This window comes from Rattus norvegicus, chromosome 11 (assembly GCF_036323735.1).
Source record: "Rattus norvegicus strain BN/NHsdMcwi chromosome 11, GRCr8, whole genome shotgun sequence".
NCBI classification, from domain to species: Eukaryota; Metazoa; Chordata; class Mammalia; order Rodentia; family Muridae; genus Rattus; species Rattus norvegicus.
In genome coordinates, this window is record NC_086029.1 from 80,166,305 (window position 1) to 80,191,199 (window position 24,895).

General features: G+C 48.3%; 1 protein-coding gene across 28 annotated transcripts in view; it reads left to right on the forward strand.

Moving 5' to 3' along the window:
• Kalrn (kalirin, RhoGEF kinase) overlaps nt 1-24,895 on the forward strand; it is a 605,866-nt gene that overhangs the window by 462,960 nt on the left and 118,011 nt on the right. For all 28 annotated transcript variants that reach the window (XM_039088642.2, XM_039088658.2, XM_039088640.2 and 25 more), the window contains 1 exon segment: nt 7,420-7,666. In XM_039088642.2, coding sequence (XP_038944570.1) covers nt 7,420-7,666 — 247 coding nt within the window.

Here is a 24,895-nt window from a genome sequence, read left to right on the forward strand (position 1 = left end):
AGTGCTCTTAACGGCTGAGCCATCTCTCTAATCCTTAGAGTCACATTTAATTTTCTAGACAGCCCATAAAGCTTCTACTGTTGTTATCTCCATTCTGCAGATGAAGAAACTGAGACAAAGAGATTTGAGTTGTTTGCCCCTGGCCACACAGCTTGTGAGGGCTCTAAACCATAAGGGAGTTGGGGGACACATAGAAGCAGAGACACTGTGGCTCTGAAATGACGACAGTAGGAAGCACAGCGGAGCACTGCCTGGCTCCCTGGTGCCACTGACAGCCATCTGGAAACAACTGTGTTCTATAGTACTCGGAGCTCCCTGGGGTGATCCAGCTCATTTGGTTTGTCAAGACAGGGTTTCTCTGTGTAGACCAGACTGTCCTGGTCTCTGTGTAGACCAGGCTGTCCTTGAACTCAGAGATCTGCCTGCCTCTTCCTCCCACTGCCCAGATTCATACTGTTTGTTAAGAAGAGGCTCCTTTTACGTCCAAATGCTAAGCAAGCAGAAGTAGAACTAAACGAAGCGGTCATTTCTTTCTTTTTATTTTTCTTTTTATTTTTTAACTTTATAAAGCTTTGCACTGAACTTACATTTTCAGAATCAAACCTGTTTTATGCAGTTATACACCACTCTTGAGCAAAACTCCCATGACAGAATTAGAACTAGGAAACTCTTGGTTTATACCCTCGTTCATGACTTGTGCCCATCACTCTCACTCAGTCCCTCCTCAACCCCTTCTATGCAGATGGGCTTTCAGAGGTGGCTCCAAAGTGGCCCTGTATGAGGAGAAGTCCTGGAAAGAAGGCCAGGCCAGGGCTTCTCAGCAAGGAAAAAGCTCTCAGGCAGGCTGCAGAGGGTCAAGGAAGCCATAATCAACACAGGGACAGGACTTGCCAGAGATGTCCAGCAAGAAGAGAGTGGAAAAATATGGGCAAGGCTAGATGGGAACTGCATTCACAGCTGCCAGTCTGAAGAAATGCAGGTAGACAGCAGAGGGGCTGGAGAGGTGGCTCAGTGGTTAAGAGCACTGGTTGCTCTTCCAGGGGACCTAGGTTCAATTCCCAGCATCCACACAGCAGCTCACAGCCATCTGATGGCTCTAGTTCTGGGAAGTTCAAGAATGAGGTCTGGGAGGCCAGCCAGGACTCACTGGTAACTGGAATGAAATGGGAAGATTCTAGAAATGAAGACATGAGATTAGAAAAAAAGAAAGAGTAAGTAAAGCGTACCTGACTTCATGCCAAGGTCCTGTCGGACCCCAGCACATCCTCCCTTAGACTCCTGAATAGAGCTTACCTAAAAAGTAGGCATCTGTAGCAACAGTAAGATATACATACTGTGATACAGCTCACAGTTTTGACCAGAGAGTGCTAGGACTTCCTGAGGCCTAAGGAGTCAGCAGAGACTTCTGTGGGAAGCAAGAGGGAGGGGAGGATGACATCTTCTCTGAACACCCCAAATGTCAACAGAGAATGTGGAGAGAGGGGACCCAAGTGTACCTCACTGAGTCAAAGCATTTTTTAGAGATTTATTTATTTACTGTATACATTGTAGCTGTCCTTCAGACACACCAGAAGAGGGCATCAGATCCCATTACAGATGGTTGTGAGCCACCATGTGGTTGCTGGGAATTGAACGCAGGACCTCTGGAAGAGCAGTCAGTGCTCTTAACCTCTGATCCATCTCTCCAGCCCACCTCACAGAGTCAAAAAAGAGCAGTGGGCCATCTTGAGAGATCGACAGCATGCCAAGGAAGAAAGGGGAGTCCACATTCACACTGCAGTGGGTAGAAAAGGTTGGCTCAGCAGAGCTTTTCATCTCAAGATTGTCTGAGGAGAGGAACCTGTGACTGATTTGCCCCTTTTGTGGATCAGAGGAGGAAGCTGACACTCCATGTGATGTCTGTGGAGAGGCCACTAACTGCAGAAGAAGAGAGAGTTACAGTGTACCCAGAGGAGAGGAGTGCAGAGCCGGGAAAGGGGGAAGGGTAAGCACTGAGACCGGCACAACTGGCCAGGGATAGCACTGTCTAAGCTAATGTCCGGGGAACTGACAAGGAGAGCTAGCTGGAAAATACATCTGCGTAGAAGAACTAGAGAAGGGATTGGGGTGGGGACCCCAGCATTCATGCTACCTACTTTGGCACTGCCTGCCTGGGTTTAGACTGACTCTACCCATGGGAACAGTTAGGTAAGCAAAAGACAGAGCTGGTGGGCAAGCAAGAAGTGGGTGACTCTCGCGGCTGGCTGTCTACATCTCGGTGGTTAATGAGTCAAGAGAAGAAAAGCAGAAGGCAAGCTCTGTGCAGCAGCAGACACATCGAAGGAAAGAAAGCTGTCAGAGGAAAAGAAAAACCAAAAGACACTAAGGGATCATCTCTGAACAGAAAAACTGAAAACAATGCCAAATACAAGGGACATTCACTTCGTCCCTTAAGAGGGGACTCGAGAGAACAAATACCAAAGAAACACAGAGTAAAGACCAACGACAGCATTAAAATAGTTCTTAAGAGGCTGGGGTGGGGAGGGGGCGCTGGAGAGATGGCTCAGCGGTTAAGAGCACCAACTGCTCTTCCAGAGGTCCTGAGTTCAATTCCCAGCAACCACATGGTGGCTCACAATCATCTGTAATGAGATCCAGTGCCCTCTTCTGGTGTGTCTGAAGAAAGCGACAGTGTACTCACGTGTGTGTGTGTGTGTGTGTGTGTGTGTGTGTGTGTGTGTGTGTGTGTGTGTGTGTGTGTAGGCTATGGGAAAGGAAAGGATTAAAACGGGCTTGCTACTTGCAACAATTTCTACACCGTACATAAAGCTGACTCATGCTCCTGAGACCAGAGATTTCGTTAAGAGAGTGAGAACTTTGGGTAGTGGTTTAGTCCCCGGAAGCTCTGGTTGGTTGGCATTGTTGTTCTTATGGGGTTGCAAGCCCCTTCAGCTCCTTCAGTCCTTTCTCTAATTCCTCCAATGTGGGTCCCATTCTCAGTTCAGTGGTTTGCTGCTAGCGTTCGCCTCTGTATTTGACATGCTCTGGCTTTGTCTCTCAGGAGAGAGAACTATACCCGGTTCCTATCAGCCTGCACCTCTTAGCTTCATCCATCTTATCTAGTTTTGGTGGCTGTATATGTATGGGCCACATGTTGGGCAGGCTCTGAATGGCCGTTCCTTCAGTCTCTGCTCTAAACTTTGCCTCCCTAGCCCCTCCTATGGATATTTTTGCTCCCCTTTTTAAGAAGGATTGAAGCATCAAACCATTACCTAAAGACTACACATGGACTGACCCATGGCTCCAGCTGCACATGTAGCAAAGGATGTCCTTGCTGGGCACCAATGGAAGGAGAAGCCCTTGGTCCTGCCAAGGTTGGACCCCCAGTAGGGGATTGGGGCAGGGGGAAGGGGAACACCCTTATATAAGGGGAGGGAGAGGGGCTAAGGAGCTTATGGACAGGAAACTGGGAAAGGGAATAACATTTGAAATGTAAATAAGAAATACCCAATTTAAAAGAAAAAAGGAAAGAAAAAAGAGAGAGAGTGTGTGAGAACTTTCCAGATGAGATGGGGGTTGGCAATGGAGAGCCAGGAGGTGAAGCAGCAAGGAGAGTGTGTAGTGGAGAGCCACACCCCAATCCTACTGACAGAAAGAAGAAACTCCAGGAACCTGAGGCTCCCTGGGCCTCCTTAAGGGAAACCTGCTGATGCACAAGACCAATCCAGTCAGAGACAGGAAAGCAGTCTGGACAGGGAAAGTGTCAGGGTGGGGATATGCTCAGCAGATAAACGTACTGCCACAGGAAGCTGACTCCAGACCCCAGAAGGTGGAAGGAGAGGACCAACCTCACTGTGTCGTCCTCTGGCCTCCACATACATCATGCACACACAAACATGCCTAAGAAATATGGCAGCCCTGGCGAGGAGTAGTTGGTTTCCTTGGTTAAAGAGTCATGCGCTCTTGAGAGTAACTTCCATCGGGTGTGAGTCTCACGGTCAAGAAATCATGAGTGGATCATGTGTAAGGACTGTGGGTGTGCCAAGATCTCTCGTCCGCTCTGCTCCTGACTGGATTCCTACACAGTGCTGCTCAGGTGTGAGCTGGGTCACACTATTTAAGGGTCAGCTCTGCCCAGTATGGCTTATGCAATTCTCCCAGCCCAATCTCCTGCAGACCCTGCATTTCTGTTCTTGCCATAGGTTGAGACCTGGTATGGTAAATCTTTCTGATCTAGCCATCGAGGCGAGGTGTGCATGGACATTTGAGCCATAATGGTTGTCTTTGCTGGGCTACAGTTAGGTGTGTGCTATGAAGACACGGAGTCTTGAGCCTCCCTCCCACTATCCTGATTGTGGAAGCCGGGAAGTCTTTGGGAACAACATCGCCACCTAGTGGCGCTTTTCTTCAGGCATCGAATCCTGGTTTGGGATCTTGAGCTGTAGACACAGACCCAGGCTCTGTGTCCCCTCCTCCCCTTTGGAAATCCTACCCTTCCCCCCTACCCAATAGAGCTTGTAACTTGCCCTAGAAAATTGTAAACTACCAGCTATTTGCAGCCCTAGCCTTGAGTTTCTCTGCTGTGCCTTGACAGCCTGCAAAAGGGCTTACAGCTCTCCCCTGGATTAGTTGTACAGTTTAAAGCCTGCAAGGTTCGTCTCCCACATATGTGTATATGGCCCCAGGAATAAACGAGAAGCCTCTCCACTGAGGCTCAGCCATAGAAACTCTTCAGAATACAAGAGTTTCCCTTGTCATCTAGACAAGGCTCTGTAAAGAGTCCATCTGAGAGAAGGAATCAGTTATCGGGCTGTAACTGTGCTTGCATGATATAGAGGACAGAGGTGAACACTTTCCATAGAGAATTCTAAAATCTAGCAGGATAGGATCACTATTGGCTGCCCCCAAATTAGGGGCCTAGGTCAGTGCCTCGCTACTGCCAAGTATGGGCACATCCCCCAAAATAAGTGTGCCCCATGTTGCAAAGTCGTAAGGTACGTGGGATTCATACTGGAGGTCTGGGTTCAAGTTCAGCACGGTGTCAGGTAGAAAACCCTCCAGCAATTGTTCCTTGGTGTTCCAGAAACCTACTTTTCATAATCTCAGCGGGAGGATGACCCTGTGAAAACACACACCTTTGGATTCCTAGCCCCAGCCTACTCAGTTATAATTCATGGTTGGGGCTTGGTCAAGGGAGGCACGGCCCAGGAGTCTGCATCTCATGAGCTCCCATTCATAGCCTAAGGTCTGGGCATCCCTGGGCTTACACGTACAGGCATCTGAGCCAGGGGATGGCTCCTGTGTGTACTTTCAGACCCTGATGTGAGCTATTTCCTCCCGCGAAACCTTCACTGACCATCTCTAGGAAGAGAACACCAGGGAAGTGAGGGAAGAGGCTATGTGCTCATTTGTTGAGGCCAAGGAAGTTAGGTAGAGAAGATGACCAGCGACCATGATTTCCTGTCTCTTTCCCTGTCCACCTCTGCCCTACAGGTTTCCCTCCTGGTCTGGGCTGGTGGCAGTGCCTTGCCCACCCGTGGGATGTGTTCAACACAGCATCTCTGCTCTTTAGACAGTGGTGATGTGATGCCAACTGCCAGCCAGCCTTGGTCTGATGACTCTGTGTATGTGAGAGTGTGTGAGAGTGTGTGTCTGTCTGTCTGTCTGTCTGTCTGTCTGTGTGTTTGTGTGTGTGTGTGCCTGTCTGTGTGTTTGTGTGTGTCCGCATGTGTGTGTGGCGTGTCTCTTTGTGTGTGTCTGTGTATGTGTCTGTGTATGTGTCTGTGTGTGTCTGTGTGTGTATGTGCATACGTGTGTGTGCATACGTGTGTCTGTGTGTCTGTGTCTCTTGTGTGTGTGTGTGTGTGTATGTGTGTGTGCAATATAAGAGAGAATGCCCCATCCACACATGATGTCTGGAGGTCAAAGGTCAGTGTCAGCTGTCTTCACCTTATTTTCTGAGACACGGCCTCTGACTGGACTTCAGTTACCCAGTTAACTAGCGTGGCTATTCAGCAAGGCCCACAGCATCCTCTTGTCTCTGCCTCTTAGCTCTAGGATTACAGGAATGCATCACCTTAGCTGGCTTCTTCTGTGGATGCTGGGCACCCAGCCTCAAGTCCCCATGTTGCGTAGCAAGCACCCTACCCACTGAGCCATCTGCTCAGTCCCAATGTTCTGACGTTCAAATCCCTTTAGTAGCTAAGGCTTTGCTCTGTCCAGACGGTTAATCCCCCAATCTTCTGATCATACCTACCCTCCCTCCAGCAGAAGTGTCCCCTGGAACAAATATGAACTGGATGGGTGTGCCGCTGCCTGGATGGCCATGTTGGTATGGCTGCCGCTGCAGACGGTTCAAATCCCTTGATCAGAGCTTCACAGACTAAAGCTGAATTCTCCAGAGGTGATATGAGAATTCCCTCTAAATGGACATTAGATTGAACCTTGGAGGGCAGCAGGCTGACAGGCTGGGCCTCTTGCCTCATCCCTTCTGTTGCCTGCCTTTCTCGAGGACTCTCAATACAGATACTACTCCCAACCTGTGGCTCTGTGCTCCATTCTGTGAGCATGATACAAAACTAAGTGTTCCTCACGGATGTGAGGCCATGGTAAGGGGGGAAGGCATACAAACTCCTCGGTGAAGAGTGAGCCACCTCAGGGTGCAGCTAGAAAGGCCTGTTCCTGCCCCCCAGGGCTTCTCCCCTGTTCTATGCTCCTGCACCCCCACCCTTGCACTAGGGAAATGTAGGTCACTTAAGCATAGAGTACAGTACTGTTTGCTCCTAAATAAGGCATGGCTCCTCATCTCTCGGCTCATCCCACTGCCTGGTCCCCGGGGGCCAGGCAGATGCCTATGAGCAAAGCCCCATTCTTTCTTGTGTTATCATAGCCTGTTTTAGGATTATGGCTCCAGGGCGGGGTAGAGATGAAGGATGTTCTGTGGGTTAGAATAAAAAGAGATTATGTCTTGAGTTATTCCCAGACATCACCTAGAGTCCAGTGAGAGTGTTAGAAACAAACACCAGCACATCTGTGTCTGAGGGGTATCGGTGGGGACCAGGACAGGGTATGGAAGGGAGAACAGGGCACACAGGGAAGGGGCTGGAAGGCACAGTTGGCAGAAAGTTTGGCAAAGAAGCAATAGAAGAGACTCTAAGAAGGCCGGAAATTGAATGAAAACCCTGGCTCTGGCCAGGCTCCAGAGCAGCTATGGTCTGAGTGGCCAATAACACTAATTACCTTTCTTCTTCTTTTCTTTTTCCTTCCTGTTTGTTCCTAACATTTTCCACCCTCTCCCATCCTTCCTCCTTCTTTCTCCTCCCCTCTGCACTCACCCATTCTTTGCCTTCTTCCCTCTTGCTCGCACACACACACACACACACACACACACACACACACACACACTCCTCACACTCTACCCCTCTACCGCCACCACCAAAGCTCTCAGGTGGATGTGAGCTGACCGTGGTCCTCCAGGACTTCAGCGCGGCCCACAGCAGTGAGCTGAGCATCCAGGTGGGGCAGACTGTGGAGCTGTTGGAACGACCCAGTGAGAGACCCGGCTGGTGTCTGGTCCGCACCACAGAGCGGAGCCCCCCACAGGAAGGCCTGGTCCCCAGCAGCACCTTGTGCATCTCACACTCGAGAAGCAGCGTGGAAATGGACTGCTTCTTCCCCCTGGTGAAAGGTAGGGACAATTGAGGCGGTGGGGATGGCAAGCGTCGGCTGAGCACGGTAGAACTGGCCTGAGAGTCCACTTTGATTGAGCCGGGTTTCTCTGAGATCTGGAAGTGAAGAGAGGGTGTGTGGAGAGTTGGAAGTAAAAGCTACTTGTGTCTCTGTGTCTTGGAGAAAGTCGTCCAGCCTTTCCGGGTCCGGGTCCGTCTCATTGAAGCGCTGACCTGTAAGCGCTCTCCCAGCCTTCCCTGTGCACAACGTTACATCTAGACTTGAGTTTTCACCCTGACAGGAGGACGGAGCAACCCCAGCAACCCACAGTGGGGTAGGGCTTGGCTATCCTCTCCGCTCAGGGTCAGAGGTCACCCTGCCACTTTTTCTCCTTTGATGCACTCAATGTATTAGCCAGGGCTTTCTAGAGTAACAGAACTTATAGAATGAACATATGTGATATATATTTATATATAACGATCCCCATTATATAAAAAGGATTTATCAGGATGATTCACAGGGTGTGGTCCAGCTAATCCTGCAATGGCTGGCTATGAATAGAAAGTCCAAGAATCCAGTAGTTCTTCAGTCCACAGGGCTGGATGTCTCAGCTGGTCTTCAGTAGGCGGTAGGATTCCGAAGAAGTTGGCTCTAATGTCAGGGAAGGACTGGACCTTCCAGCAAGGCTAGAGCAAGCGGGCAAAGAGTGGAGCTTCCTTCCTTCATGTCCTTATATAGGATTCCAGCAGAAGGGTGCTTTTCCTACCTCAAAAAGATCTGGATTAAAGGTGCATCTTCCCACCTCGAAGATCCAGATTAGAAGCAAATCTTTCTACTTCAGATTAAGCAAATAATCTCTCACAGGTGTGCCCTCCACTTATGGATTTTAGTTAATTCCAAATGCAGTCAAAGCGACGATCGAGAATAGCCACTGGTCATGGTTATCCAGGCCCTGGTCTGTTCTCTGTGTGCCCCATGCTCCCCCACATGCCGCTTATATACTGATGCCAGGGAGACCATTGGCTCTCCCCGAGTGGTCTCCGTCATAGCAGCTCCTGTGAGCCTGTTGGCAGTGGGGATGCTCAGACTCCATCTACCTGCTTAGTGGGTGACCACACCAGTTTGCTCTTCAGCTGGCTCATTCACAGTGGAGTCCAAGAACACGGGCTTCCGAAGTCACTGTGGCCTTGAACTCATACATCTCACATTGAAGAAACTGAGGCCCAGAAAATGACAGAGAACCAAGTCTTAGTCTGCATCTGAGTTGTGTAAATGGTCAGATATAAGCGTGGGGATCCCATCTATACATGAGACCCAGGGCAGGTTGCCTGATACATGCAAGGCTGGAACCATGAATTTCTGCTTCTGACCACTAGATGGAGATGGTGGACCACCATGGCTGTAGTGCCCAGCTCTTCAGGCTCCAGGAGGTTCCGTCAGAAATTCAAACTAAAACACACACACACACACACACACACACACAGGCACATGCACAGAACCACACCCACACACACACCCTTAGTTGAGCCACTATCTTCTTCCTTCTTTCCTTTAAGGACCTTGGAGACACTACAGGGAAGCTGTGTGGGATTTGTAATTTGTAATTGCAGGTTCCTTGGAAGAAACCAATGCCTGCACCCCTCTGACATCCTTCGTGTAGAGGATTAGAGTGTGCCTCTGTTTTGAGTTAGGTGAGGAAAGTGGGGCCCATGGAGGGCAGATTGTTGTGAGGATAAAATGAGACAGCTCTCTTGTGTTCTCTCTCTCTCTCTCTCTCTCTCTCTCTCACACACACACACACACACACACACACACACACACTCACATACACTCACACACACCCACACGCGGCGCGCTCACACACACGCATGCTCACACACGATCACGCATGCTCAACACACACTCACCAGTCCTGGCACTTAGCACACACCTTTACTGTCTAGCAAAGTAAGTGCCAACAAACTCCCACAAACCCAGCCAGAGACCTTAGAGTACCGACAGTAAAGGAGAGAAAAAGAAAGACCAGGAAAGCTGACTTCTCATAGATCCCAGGTTGTTTTCACTGAGGAGTCCCGCCCCCTTTCCAGCCGGTGACTGGATGATACATGCATGCTGTCCTAGCTGGGCTCACTCCATGTACAGGTGGTGAGCATCAGACCAAAGATGGAGAGTCAGAAGGCAGTGAGAGCGTTTAGAGGTGGAGGCATCCGGAAATCTCACGGGACAGACTGGGAGAGCTACAGCTAACAGTGTGAGCCGCAGCTGAGATGTAACCCAGTGGGAGCTGAGGACCCAGACAAGCAGCTGCAGGACTCCCTAGCTAGCTACACCAACCACAATGGCTTCCCAAAGTGACTGCCAGTCCACATCAGACATTCGAGTGGATCTTTAGTCGAAGATTGGCCTCTCTTTCCAAGAGGAGGCTGGCTGGTTGGGCCTGTAAACTGGGAAGCCACTCCCATTCCCAGCCAAGCTAGAAAACAGGGGTACCCATCCAAGCCTGGCAGCTTACACCTATATTCCCAGCTAGAGACGGGAAGCTTGCCACAAACTCAGAATTGCCTAGGCAACAGAGTGAGACAGGGACGGGCTGGGGGAGGGGGCTGTGAATCTAGGCATGAGCATGGGCATGCTCCGCTCCCCGCCCTCAGGACACAGGACGCTCCGGGCGCCCTTGTACCCTGAGTGAAAGACCACGTTTGGGAGCAGCGGAGACCCAGTGAACTGATGCTGCTTGCATCCTAGCTGGCCGCCTACTTGCAACCTGGCTTTTCCTTCTACCAGCTGTTGATTTTATTCAGTAGGCACTCGGCACCGGAAATTACCCAGAATGCATTTCTCCGGCGTTGTGGAACAGGAGAGGTCAGCCACATCTGGGAACACGGAGGTCAGATTGATTACTTCTTCAGTTCCCAGGAAAAGGGAACTAGGTCTGTTAACGTTTGTGGGTTGGTACAAATTGGTACCTCACAGGCTGCGTGAGGTCCAGACTATTGGCGATACCCTAAATGGTGTATGGATAATTGGGCCAGAAACAGGAGCATAAGGACTACCCATCAGGAAGGGAACTCTGGGAGCCTAGAACAGATCATCACCCAGTGTGTACATTACAGTAGGGTACAAGTCTTCCAGAGTGGCAGGACCCAGAACAGCTGGAGCCAGAAGCCCTCTATGAGGCAAGAGAAGTGAATCTAAGGTTAGCCTGGGTTGAGAACCTCTGCACTAGCCCAGGCTTCCCTCTTCCAGAGATTCTGGGCCACAGGAAGGCACAGCACCTGTCTCCCAAGCCACAGGGAGCCAGGCCGACCAGGATCCCACCCCCACCCCGACTCTCTGCACACTTAGCCTTCAGACTTCTAGATGGCTCTAGGCTTCTTCTGCCCCTCCTTTCCTGGACCTCCTCTAGGGCAGGAGAGGGCTGTTCCAATATGTGCATGATGTTGACTCACGGGGTTGTCGAGAAATATCCAGACTTTGTAACAGAATTGGGGCGGGCCTGCCTTCGACATTCCTTTCCTCTCCCTGGTCTCTCAGATCCTCTTCAGAGTTGGGCTTTCTGAGATCTGATCTTCTCTCCTCAGCTTCCTCTCACTGTCTCAGCAGCAGGTAGTTGTGGGCAACACCCACAAAAGACAAAGACTATAGTGATTTCCAGCTCCTGAAATCTGGAAGTATTTTGTTTGGGCTTTTAATAACGTACTCTACCGTAGACCAAAATTCAGGCATGTGCCTCAATATGAAACCTCTTTGATGATTCTGATGCTCCGTGGGTTACGGGCGTAGTATCCCAAGATGTGGACTTAGGATACTGAAAAACGTGATGGGATGGCGTTTGGTATTCCATCGGGGTTTATCAAGGCATAGAACTTAGCGAGGAAGGGCAAAGCAGACTAACACGCGGACAAAGGGCTTGGACAAACACTTTACCAGATAAGCCCACAGGTGCCAGTGAGCACTGAAGGGAGTCAATATCTTTGCTCACCGGGGAAATGCAAATCAATGCTTCAATGGGACGCACTTTAGATCCATTAAAATAGCCCTTAGTTATGGACACACCTCGGAAAATAACAAGTGTCTGTAAAGACGTAGAGAAAGATGTAACATGGCTGGATGGCTTGTTGGGATGTAAAATGTCCCCATAGCTATGGAAAACACTGTAGGAAGTCTCAATATATATGAAGTCTCAATAAATGTATATAAATGCCATATATTATATATTATTATAATATAAAATATAAGTTATTATATATGACTAATATATAAATTATATTATATATAATATATATAAATTATATATGTAAACTTATGACCCAACAAGTAGTACCACTTCTGGAACATTTTGAAATGAACTGAAGGCAAGGACACAAACATGTCTCTCTACACACCCATGTTCATAACAGTGTTCACAGCAGCTACAGGACAATTAATGCACAAAGTATGCCGCATGTACACTGAAAAAGGAAGGGAATCTGACACCAGCTTACATCAGGGACAGACCTTGGGGACATTATGCTAAGTCAAATGACCCAGTAACAGAGACAAATACTCTATTATTTCACGTATGCTGCATACTTTGAATAGTCAACTTTGCATAGGCAAGAGGCAGGATGGTGGTTTCCAGGACCAGGGAAGGAGTGATGGGCAGTTAACTGTTCCGTGGGTGCAGTTTCAGTTTCTCCCGTCGGGGAGCTTCTGGAGCCGCCTTGGTTGTACAGCGTACTGAATGCACTCATTTTCCTAAGGTTAAACACCTTTTAAAGTCAATCATGCCTTATGGCATAGGGGTGAATGCTTAAAAACAATGAAGATTGTTTAAAGTTAGCCCTGGATTCTTGGGCCCAGGCTTCAAAACTCCATCTAAGTTCATCTCTAACCTGATACATGGGGTGTGTGTGTGTGTGTGTGTGTGTGTGTGTGTGTGTGTGTGTGTGTGTATGTGTTTCTGTCCCTGGGTGCCTTCTTCTGGCTAAGTCTGGAATTCTGAAGCAGTGTAATAAAACACCTCCCTGGGTGTCCAGGAAGCCTGGATCAAAGGGCAGTAGCCCTGGTGGCCCCAGTAGCCCTAGCTAGACACAAGCAATTCTATCTCTTGTACTTACCTGACAGTTTCCACTGTCATGACCTAGCTGACCTCAGAGACTCACCCAGGCTATTGGTAAATACCCCTAATGGCCCCGGGAATAGTGAACAAAGCTGTGAGAATTGACATCACAGTGTGAATCTTCAAGTCTTAAAAACAACAAAATATTCATTTTATTGAGTTACTCTGGGCCAGTTTTAGGGCTAATGCTTTAATGGCAATAAATGGTATTTTGTTCATTTTATAGACAAGGAAACTGTCTTGGAGAGAGCAGGTGACTTGCCCGGGTTGCTTAGCTCCCAGATGGTACACTCAGATTTGTTTGAAGGCCCTCTGTTCCCAGGGCCTGGCCTTCCATTCCACTCAGCATCCTCCCAAGGCTGAAGGCATCAGAATGGGTACTTTAGTGAGCGTCCATCTGAGGCTCCCTGAGTTGAACAGTGAACTTAGATAAGGATGTGGAGAACACTGGCTCACAGAAGCCACACCAGCAAGACATGGTGGCCCAGGCTTGTAATCCTGGCACTCAGGAGGCAAAGAGGAAGCTTGTCACACATGCAAGGCTAGCCTGGGCTAGAGTGAGCCCCTGCCTCCAAACAAGACAAAACAAAACAAAACACACATTTCTGACTCCCCCCTCACTTCTGGTGCTAGATTCTTCCCAGAGACAGATTTTGTCTTATGTGTTATGTTTTATAAAAAGATAAGGAGAGAAAGAATAGGTTTGGTGGATGTGCAGTCAGGTGTGGGGCCATGCTTCCCCCACACCTTCCCCCTGAGTTTATTCAGGGCATGGGGAGGGGAGTTGAGAGGGTAGTAGAGACAGAAAAAGTCAGAGAGGGAGACAGACAGACAGACACAGACAGAGAGTGTAGAGAAAGAGACAGGGAGTGTAGAGGTGGGCAGTGAGCATTCTGAGACGGGGGAGGGGAATGGCAAGAGGAGGGGTAAGGGGCAAGAGGACAGAGTGAGAAAAAGAAGGCAAGAGAGAGCAGAGGGGGCAAGCAACCCCTTTATAGTGAGTCAGGCACACCTGGCTGTTGCCAAGCAACTGTGGTGAGGAGCCTAGACAAAATGCCAACACTGTGTTTGCCTGACAAAAGCAGCTTTCCTGTCTGTCATGTGGGGAAGTCAGGGTAGCAAGCACGAGAGCCACTGTCGAGGGACACACACTGGCGCTCAGCTGGCTCTCTCTTTTTCTTTGAGTGCAGGACCCAGTTCATCAAAGCTGGGTGGTCCTCCCACCTCCTTCACCTAATGGGAGATGGCCCCTCACAGACAGGACCCAGGCTGGTTTTCTTGGTGATTCTACAACCCGTCCAGTTGACATCGTTATTAAGTATCACCGAGGACTAGATCTACTGTGAAGTCTCGGGGCAGAACTTAACTGCCTCTGACAGGGGCCAGCCTAGCATTGAAGCTGCTTCAGCCTGTCCAACAGACAGTGCATTCATTCTACTGCTGAGTTCCAGAATGCCAAACCCCGAAAAGTTCAGGGTCTCTCTTCTGGTCCTGGTGCTATTCATCCAGAGAGTTAGTGGTTCTGTCCTTTTTCTTTAGTCCTGAATCCCAGCAATGAAATAGTTGTCCACAGTCTTCCCACCTCCATTAACCAAATGTGAGATGACCCTCCCAGACAGGAGCATCCTCTAAAGACCTGATCACACACATCATACACACACGCATACACACATACTCATACACACATACACACACTCACACACACTCATACATACATACACACACTCATACACACATACACATACACACACACATACACACACACTCATACATTCATTCACACACACTCATACACACATACACATACACACTCACACACATATACACACACGCACACACACACACACACACACACACACACACACTTTGGTGTAATTCTGCTTTAAGAGCAATAACTGTGGGTTTCAGATTACTCTGCCATCCCTAAAACCATAAGAAACTAAAAAGACATAAAGGATAAATAGTCTCAAAACTTCCTTTGGGGCATGAAGCAGCCAGTTACAAACTACAGCTAGCTGTTGCCCAGTCCTCTTTGTCTGTACAAGTTATATGTAAATTTAGAGCCCGATGCCTCCTGGAATCTAGGGTGAACTGGAGGACGTGGGTTCCTGCACTACCCATTCGATCTCATTCCACAACACTGCCTTTGAACTACACCTGCAAGGAAAAACAGTAAAGTGGTTCCAGTCACGGTCTGTTGGGTAAGATGGCTCGCACTGTGGTAGCAGCTCTTAGGAGGTAGAAACAGGAAGATCAGAACCCCTGGGCAGTCTTGGCTACATAGCGAGTTCAAGCTAGTCAGGGCTATCTGAGATTCTTTCCCAAACAAACCACAGTACCGTTGGCACCTGAAACAGATCACTGAATAAGAAATATTGTAATTGACTCGGATATGGTTGCACAGGCCTTTAATCCCAGCACTGAGAGGCAGAGGCAGGTAGATCTCTTGAGTTCCAGGCCAGCCTGGTCTACAGAGTATGTTCCAAGGTAGCCAGGGCTATGCAGAGAAACCCTGTCTCAAAAAAAAAAAAATTAAAAAGGCAACAACAAAAACAGTAATCATGTATTGCTAGGGATTCTGAAAGAAGTTCCTGGTTATTTTTTAGCATAAAAAGTTAGAATTGCAGCCAGGCAGTAGTGGCATAGGCCTTTAATTCCAACAGTCAGAGCTGGAATTCCAGGGTCACACAGAGAAACCCCATCTCTGAAAATAATAATAATAATAAAGCAGTTAGAATTGAAACGTTTCCTTTTTAAATAGGATAAAAGGAACTCCTCTTGGTTATGTTTAACTTCACCTGGGAAATTTGGATTCCTTGGGCTTCTAGAATCCTAGAATTGCAGAAGATTCACCTCTCTCCTAACACAGATAACCCCTTCTTCAGAGTCCCTGACAGGGAGTGAGCCAAGCAGGACAGGAAAAGCCTCAGAAACTGGGATTGGACTTGAGTAGTTCCAACACTAGGAAGTGCCTCATACTTAGCTCTCACATCGAGATTCTTGCTTCCTGCCCAGCCCCGCTAAGTTCTCTTTTCCCATCCCCACTCAGCTCTTCTCACTCCCTGTCCACTGCCTACTTCTAATCCTTTTCTGGAATGAAGTGCTGTGCGTTACATATAAAATGGTAGAAGTTAGGGGGCTGGAGAGACGGCTCAGCAGTTAAGAATGCTGACTGCTCTTCCAGAGGACCCAAATCTGGTTCCCAGCACCCTCATGGTAGCTCATCACCACCTGTAACATCACACTCAGAGAGTCTGACACCCTCTTCTGAACTCCATAGGCACACATGTGGTACACATGCTTATGTGCAGGCAAAGCATCCATATACATAAAATAGTTCTGAAATGCTGAATTCTCCTCTCGTAAGGCGTAAGAACCTAGCACTTTCTCCCCAACGTTTAGGCTACATCAGATTACTGCAGGCATTTATTAAATGCTTCAATACAACATACCAAACCCAGCACTCCTAACTTCTTTAAAGTGGTTATTTGTGTCCCTGGGTTGATAGTCCTGTTTGATATCCTTGGGATGGGAACCCCGCAGCCCAGCCTCAATCTGGATGTGAGCTGGACTCTTGTTTACAGACCGCTGGCCTGGTGTTCTCTGACAAAGGGCTTCAGGGCAAGGACCTTCCATTCTGAACGTCTGCAGGCTGCTCAGATCTGAGTACCTACTCCCAACAAGCAGTCCTTCATACTGCTGTTTGGACTGAAGTCATCATTTTTATTACCTTCTTCGGTCTTCCCGAGTTGCCTCTAGGGATTCTAAAAAAGATGTCTGTTTTCTTTCTCCAAACTAGATAAGCGCCTGCGGTGATCTGAAGTAGTTAGCCTAAATTACTTACTTTAACTGTGCCACACACAGAACAAATATCTTCACTCTGAGGGACGTACAGTCTATCAGATTGGACCACATAAACTTTCCACTTTTTTTTAAAGATTTATTTGTTTGTTTTGTGTAAGTACACTGTACACTGTCATTGTCTTAAGACATACCGGAAGAGATCATCAGATCCCATTACAGATGGTTGCTGGGAATTGAACTCAGGACCTCTGGGAGAGCAGCCAGTGCTCTTAACCACTGAGCCATCTCTCCAGCCCAAACCTACCACTTTTACAGTCAAAAGTGATTGCCGGTTTTGTAAAAACATGTTTTGTGTGTTTCTGGTTTTGTTTTTGTCTTTTGAGACAAGATCTTATTAGCCTAGGCTAGTCTCAGATTTATCCTGTTGTAGAGGCTGACCTTGAACTCCTTATCCTCCTGCTTCTACCCCCTCACCCCCGCCAAGTTCTGGGATTACGGGCACACACCACTGTTTATAATACATGCCTAATCCACCTGTCTTGTCCTTAAAAGGGCACCCATAACCCTCAGTGGACTCCAAAAGGACAGACTATGCAAGGAGAAGGTGCTTGTCTTGAGCAGAAAGTCCACTGATAATTTTCTTGGGCTCTGTTGCATCCATGAAGCTGGTAAAAATGGCTCCCAGACTCCTGAAGTAGTTGGGAAAGCAGTGTGGAGCAACAGTTCCTTTCCAGCTGTGAGCCTGGTCTTTCTGGTGTATGCACAGGCTCTCTCTTTAGAATAAAACGAAGTGACCGGAGGCTTCCCCATGATGTGTGAAAGGCAATGAGAAGGGATGATGGGATGTGCTGAGTAGCTGAGAACCTTGGTAAACAATAATAGTCAGGGCCCTGCCCCCGACACTGCCTGCGGTATCAGTGTTCATGTCTCTCACAGTAGTGTTGTCATCGTGCACGCCGCACTAGAAGCAGAGTGTTACAACCGATTTCCCTCCTGCCTCAGTGCCTTCTCTGACCTCTATTAGGCCAAGACAGTTTCAGCATGAACCCTCTTTGGGACTGTCTGAGGAACCAGGGTACTGTTTCTGGTTTTACACTAAAGATTTTCATTAGTACATCAATCAGTACACTCTTCCCTACCTCTGTGTCTGGTCTATGAGAAGTCCTTGTCCTATGTAGGAAGGGCCTTGACCTGATACAGTCTCTCCAAGGCCTACAGTCTAAGCCCTTTGTGTTCTATATAAGATCGCAGGGGTGGTAGCCACAAGTGGGATGTATGACCCAGAATACACAGCTAAGCGGGCCTAGGGTACCCTTCCCAGCTACCCTAGCTTCATGGGCTTCAGTATGTTCTGCGCATATCAGGAGACACAGGGCTGTCCAAGGAAAAGACTTCTCTCCTTGGCAACCCCCAAGGACATCAAGAGGTTTCCCTCATCCTGTCTGCCTACTGTGACTTATATCTACCTACCATGATTGCGTTCTGCCTCGGGCTAATTAAGTACCTACTGCCCCTAACATCAATAAATCCATGACAGACGAATGGTGATGGCGAGACCCCTACTGTCCCGAGGGGAAGTGGCAGGGAGGTATGGGTATGATGTGTGTGGCCTCCTGCGATAGCTGGTGAGCTCAGCATGGCAGTGAATACCAGAGATTTGGCCCTGGAGAAGAAAGCCTACCAGAAGCTCGAGCTGTAGGGAAGGGGTAGCCAACAAACAATGTTGTGCAGAGAGGAAACAGCACAGTCACCCCTTACCTGGATCTAGCTGAAGGAGAGATCCAGGAATGCCACGATGACGATGGCTCAAAGAGAAGAAAATGTGTGCCGTAGCTTGGGCAGCCAGGGATAAGTCTGCCCTCGATGCTCAGGGAAGGCAAGAGCATCCCAGGCCTCTAGGCCTTTTTGTAGCAGCTTGGAGAGATCTAGGCAGTGAGACACTGATGCATCCTCGAAGGACAGAGTGGTTAGGATCCTACTCACTGCCTGCCCTTGTCACCTGACCCTTGGGTACAACTCCTCATTGAGCCTTAGCCTAGCCCTAAGAAAACATGTATAAAACGTTGTCAGCTGTGGTCATTTTCTTATAATAATCTTTATTTTAATTAAGTTATAATTACATTATTCCTCTTCTTCTTCCCCCCTCCATCTCCTCCCATGTCCCCTCCCTCTAACTCCTTTATTCCCTTCCCTTATTTCTTATCTAATTCATGGCCTCTTTCTTTCATGTTATTGTTAAATAGCGTATGTGCACAAATAAATATATAAACACTACAAAGTCTGACTGCTTGGTATTGTGGAAGACAGTGCTTCCTTTCTCAGGAGTCCTTAGATAACCTGTAGTTTTTTGTTTCCAGATGTGGCTCCTTGAGATCTCCCTCTCTACATTAGCATATGTGTTAGTTAGTGTTGTTATTGTTCAGTCATTGTTTAGGTGGCCATATCTTCGTGATATCATGGATGTAGGAGACACCAATCTTACTAGAGACTTCCAGGCCTCTGACTCTGCTCTCTTCTGGTATGTTCCCAGAGCCTTAGGGACAGGAGTTGTATTTTCGATGTATAGGGACTCCAGCCATCAGCAGCTCTCTGCATTTTGACCAGAAGTGATGGTTTCTCTCTGCTGCAAAGAGAAGCATCTTTGTTGGGGGCTAAGAGCTACATCTGAAGATTTGGTGCTAGGATTTCCTTACCTACGCCATTGCTGCAGGAGTGGGTTGTCAACTTTTCTCAGCGTGGTCCATGGCTACTTCAAGGAACTGTTTCTGATACTGCGTGCACTCACCTTAGTTTCCACACAGCCCTGTAGGCCACAGGAAACCTGTTAGACAGCCTTGTACACAGCAGACCAGAAGGTGACAGTGCACAGAGGCGGGGCTGAAGGCCCTTCTGGGCTCTAAGTATTTCTCTGTCTCATCTGAATAGGAAACGAAGCTCTTTCCATCTATAGAGACAGCCCAGGAGACTGTGCTGGATTCCCCCACACTGCTGGTTCATATCACAAACTTCATTTCTTCACACAGCACAAGGTTTATCAGCCTGCTATTCTGTAGATTAGAAATCCTGCATGAGCTGCACTGACGTGTGAGGAGGGCCATCTTAGAAGCTCCATGGAAGAAGTTGTTTCTGCTGTTCTAGCTTCTGTAGCCCCGGGCACTCCCTTAGCTTGTGTTCTCTTCCTACATCTCCAATGCTCAGTGCCACATGCCTCCGGTCCAATCTTGTCACTTCCCCATAGGTCTTCTGCCTTTAAAGGATGTCTGCAACTACATTATGACTCCCCAGGGAACCCAGGACAACCTCCCTATGTCAAAATCCTTAACTGGGTCATGTCAGCCAAGCCCTTCATCTTGTGAGGTGGCAGATGAATGGGTTCTGGGTATTAGGGTGCCACTTGGCAAAGTCGCTATTCTGCCTACCTCATCATACCACTCCCTGACCAGCCTGACCAAGCTACTCACCAGAAGTCAGACATGTTCAACCTCAGGGGCCCAGGCGTTTTGGTCTTCCTCCTGAAACACCCAACTTCCCCAGTGTCTTAGTTATGGTTTTACTGCTGTGAACAGACACCATGACCAAGGTGTCTCTCATAAGGACAACATTTAATTGGGGCTGGCTTACAGGTTCAGAGGTTCAGTCCATTATCATCAAGGCAGGAACATGGCAGCATCCAGGCAGGCATGGTGCAGGAGGAGCTGAGAGTTCTACACCTTCATCTGAAGGCAGACAGAAGACTGGCTTCCAGGCAGCTAGGTCAAGGGTCTTAAAGCCCACGCCCAAAATGACACAGCTACTCCAAGGCCACACGTATTCCAACAAGGCCACACCTCCAAATAGTGCCACTCCCTGGGCCAAACATATTTAAACCATCACACCCAGATTCCCGAATATCTGATGGCTTAAGCCTTACTGCCCTCGAGTCTGCTTGTGCCTGACCTATGTGGACATTTGTCTCCTCCCATCCTCCCATCTCACAGTGTGCCTCCTTCCCTACCTGACTTTCCTCCTTTTCCTTTATCCATACCAGACATGCCCATCAGTGTGTATCAATTTTTTCTCCTCTGCCCCTTCCTGAAAACTCCTCCCACAGATGTAGGGATTTTGTCTGTTTTGATCACTGCTTGATCCCCAACACCTGGCCCCGTGCCTGACATGTAATTTCTCAGTAAATGTTTTCAGGAAGGAAGGGGAACCATACACTGAGGACCCTTGTGCAGAAAGGGCCAGGCTCAGCGTATGGGGAGAACAAGCTCAAGCCTTAGCAGGAAGGCCCAAGGACGGAAGCATGAAATGATGTCTCAGGCTGGCCCATGTCTAGGAACATGAAACTAAGCATCACTCATTTACTTAGAATGAACTATAAGGCGAGGTCCTCAAACGTGACGTGAGTGGAAACCTTGAATAAACTGACTTGAGTTGTACCCCTACAAAACTGAATTCCTTCCTGATACCTAGAGCAGCGCAGTAGGACCCCAGGGAAGAAGTGGGCCTCTTCTGCCTGTGGGAGAAGATGTGGCTCTGACAGTCATAATTAAATGTCCAACCTCTTAGCAGACACTCAGCAAGTATCTGCCTACCTAATTGGACCTCAGCCAAAGCAATAGACTTGCACCTCTCTCTTAGGAACACTTTGACCTACTTACAAATGAGCATTTTTGGAAATGAATAGAACCTGGAGTGGTTGTTTTTAGCAACTCTAGCTGCTGCCACCTTTCCCTTTGATAAATGGCTCCCTCCTCTGAGCTCAGCTCCGATGCTGCTCGGCATGGATCTCCAGGAATCTGTCCTTGCACCAACAGCTCTGTCCACAGTCCCACAGAAGAATATGAACACCGGCCAATCTGGAGAGACACCAGGTCCTCCATGCTAGCATACGTTCTCCACCAATTTACCTGACCCAAACCAGAGTGGGAATCTGAGGTCCTATATTGAAGAAAGGAGTGTGTTGGACAGGGTGACGTTGTTAGTGTTTAACTCCTTTCAGGATAAGCGCGAAAGCCAACAAGAAGCAGGAAGATGCCCGACGGGCAGGAGCAGAGTTACACATTTACAGGGCAGTTGCTCACAATGGTTGTATCTCTGGAGTCCTGTAGTTAGCCACAAGATAATGTACCCGCAAGGTTAGCAATGGCTAAACCATGCCGAACAAAGACGACTAGAAGGGATCCCTGTGTATAACCCTGGCAGCCGTCCTCCTTCCATACTTACCGCCATTCAAATGAGGTCTCATCTGGTACGAGTCACACCCATGGATAATCCACAGTTCTGAAAAAGACATACCTGAAGAATCAACATACACATCACACCTCCTTCCTCAAGTCTTCCTCGAGTTTCTGCAAGGCGGTAACTGTTGTCTCCCCTTAAAGGAGAAACCCGTGTATCGTGACCAGGCTTGGGTCTATCTCCAGTTTCTTAGTCCATCATGGAAAACAAAATCCACTGCTTCCAGAATTCACCCAGATCTTCTTTGTCTTCGATCGGGGAACAGGTTTGATTAAGTTTGTGCTTCCAACGTAGATTCCCGTTTATACCCTGCTCTGCCAGTCTAAACCTTGGCGGGAGTGGCCTAAGAACTAGAGCTGGGTATCAGGTCATAGAACCAGGAGCTCTGACTGAGGAAAACGGGCTGTTCAAAGGCCAGGTTACCTGTACAACGAGGGCTCAATACTCAGCAAGAATTTTTATGGTGGTGGCCATGGCCACCAAGGGAAGCCAGGACTGAGTTACTTGAGGAAAGTTATGAGCCATCCCGGTGTCAGCAGTCAGACAGATCAGAGGTCAGAAATCAACACAGGGAGAATGATAATGAAAAGAACAGTGACTAAGCAAGCCGCCACAGAGCACAAGAGGGATGGATGTCAGGCATGGTGCCCACATGGTCATCCCAGCTGTTTATGAGGCTGACGTGAGATTATTTGTCTAAGTTCAAAGGTTCCAGATCAGCCTGGGCAACACAGTGAGACTCCCATTTTCAAATAATAATGATAACAATGACAGGGACAGAAGGATGGGGGAGGGAACCAGATGTCAGAGTTGGAGAAAGCAAAGGTGCTCATGGTGATTTCTAAACGGCAAGCACAGCTAGACCTTTCCTGGAGAGTGGAGTCTAGGGCTAAGTGTCTCTGCCCTGGCTTCACATAGGAATCCTTTACCGAGCTTTTGGAATCTATCGACAGTCACTACAGCGGAGATGGGAAAAGTGGGACCGGTCCTCTGGGCTCACTAAGATCCATGCGTTCAGCCTTCCTGAGCCTGACAGCATCACAGGTAGCTGGGGGAGACAGGTGTTCTGAATGTACTTGACACAGAACAAAGGTTCTCAAAGAATTCTAGGCCTGAGTTAGGGCAGTGTTGCTGTCCCTTATACTCTTAGTGACCTGGGCTGTCACTAAGAAATATGAAGAAATACTGTGATCTAGAAAACCTACACCCTGTGTACCTGAAAACCATTCCTGCAGTAAGAAGTGGGACATCTGTATATTGATAGGCAGGACAAGTAGGTACCTGTGATCATGGCCCAGTGTGACTCAAGGCAGTAGCTAATCTGCAAGAAATAGTAGTCATGCTAGTGCCCCATGCCAGACCAGCACTGAGGAATCCCTGGTTCAGGGCATCTGCAGGCCAAGACCCAGAATCCTTCGGGGTTTCCTCTTGCATGCCTTGGGGTTGAAGCATGAAATGAACTAGTAGTAGGTAGGTAGGTAGGCAGGCAGGCAGATAGCCTAATTGACTTAGACTGCCATCGTCACTGAAGACAGTGCCAAGAAATATGAGACTTGGCCACCTGCAGAAGTCAAGAACAATCTAAAGATACTGCCACAGGGGTTGGGGGTTTAGCTCAGTGGTAGAGCACTTGCCTAGCAAGCGCAAGGCCCTGGGTTCGGTCCCCAGCTCCAAAAAAAAGATACTGCCACAGCTCAGGGCTTTTTAGCCAGAACTTGGGAAGTAAGCCAGTAACTTTTTCAAAAAATGTCTGAAATAAGTTAGTCTGTCTGTCTGTCCGTCCATCTATCCATCTCTGTCTATCTTCCCTTCCTGCTCCCTGTTTCTCCCTTTATCTGTTGGTTTCATTCCAATGCAACTTCTTCTCTGGTTAGAGAACGACAATCCTCAGATGCTTTAGGCTGGCATTATACCAACTTTAAAGTCTTGCGCAAAGAGATTGCTGCTCCCTCACTAGTTCACGCTAAGCTCTAAAGGTTTACGCTTATTGCATAAATCTCAGTTGGACCCTGTGACTGACATGCAATCCCAGGTCTTGCTTGGGCTCATCTCTGGAGTGATGGATGGGCAGGAAGAAGAGGTCAGCCATATCCAAAAACATGCTCTGTGGCAGACTCTGTTCTAAACACTGGGTCCAGGGTAAACAAAACCAATTCCTGACCTTGTGAAGGAAGGATGGCCTCCTCAAAAAGAAAAAAAAAGAAGAAGAAGAAAAAGAAAAAGATAAAGGAGTTAGTACAGAAAGAAGCATGGCTGGCAAACAGGTGAGGGATATAATCACAACCTGAGTGGTTCTCACACTGTAATCTCTGTACCAAAACAGCATCACCTGTGAACTGGCAACAAGGAAAATTCTGAGGTCCATTCCGCACACGCACTTAATCAGAAACCAGACTGGAGCAGGAATTCGTGCTTTAGCACGCCCTCTGGGTTATTCTGATCCACATCATAGCTGGCCAGTGGCTCTTCAGCGGTGCAGCACATTACAAGCCTGGGGGAAACGTTTAAACCTCCCGATGCCCAGGTGCACTCAGGGTCAGTGACTCTAGACGGGAGACACTTGGCCATTAATGAACGGTTCTCAGTCTTCCTCCAATCTTGTAACCTCCCTGAGAGCCTGAAGAAGCGCCTATGGTTTGTAAAGCTCTCTAGTGATAGGTATTGACAGCTGTCATCATCCCTTCTAAGTTATCTTGAAACCGTAGCACATCTAGATGCGGGCTAGACAGTCTTGCTGCAGGTCGCCAGGGTCTAGGCCAGATGTTTCCAGCCTCCTAGTCAAGGCAGTGAAATGAAGGCTCAGGCAGATTTACAAAGTAACAAGGAAACCTTGTACAAAGTAATCCTACATATCAGAGAGAACTGTTCTACCAAGGGGCAGGACATGAGCTCAGGTAGGCAGGCTACATGAGCCAGGGTAGAGGAGTTCTTTTGACAGAGACTTCAGGAAGGGGCATGTTTTGCATTCTTCCCTAGTTTGACCAGCAGACGTGAATTATATTACCTCTTTTCTATTGGCATGTCCCTTCCCACAATGCATTGAATTTAATCGCATGTATGCCTGATGATGACTAGGCATGAGACAGTAAATAAAGGGATCTCCTTAAAAGTTTACTGAGG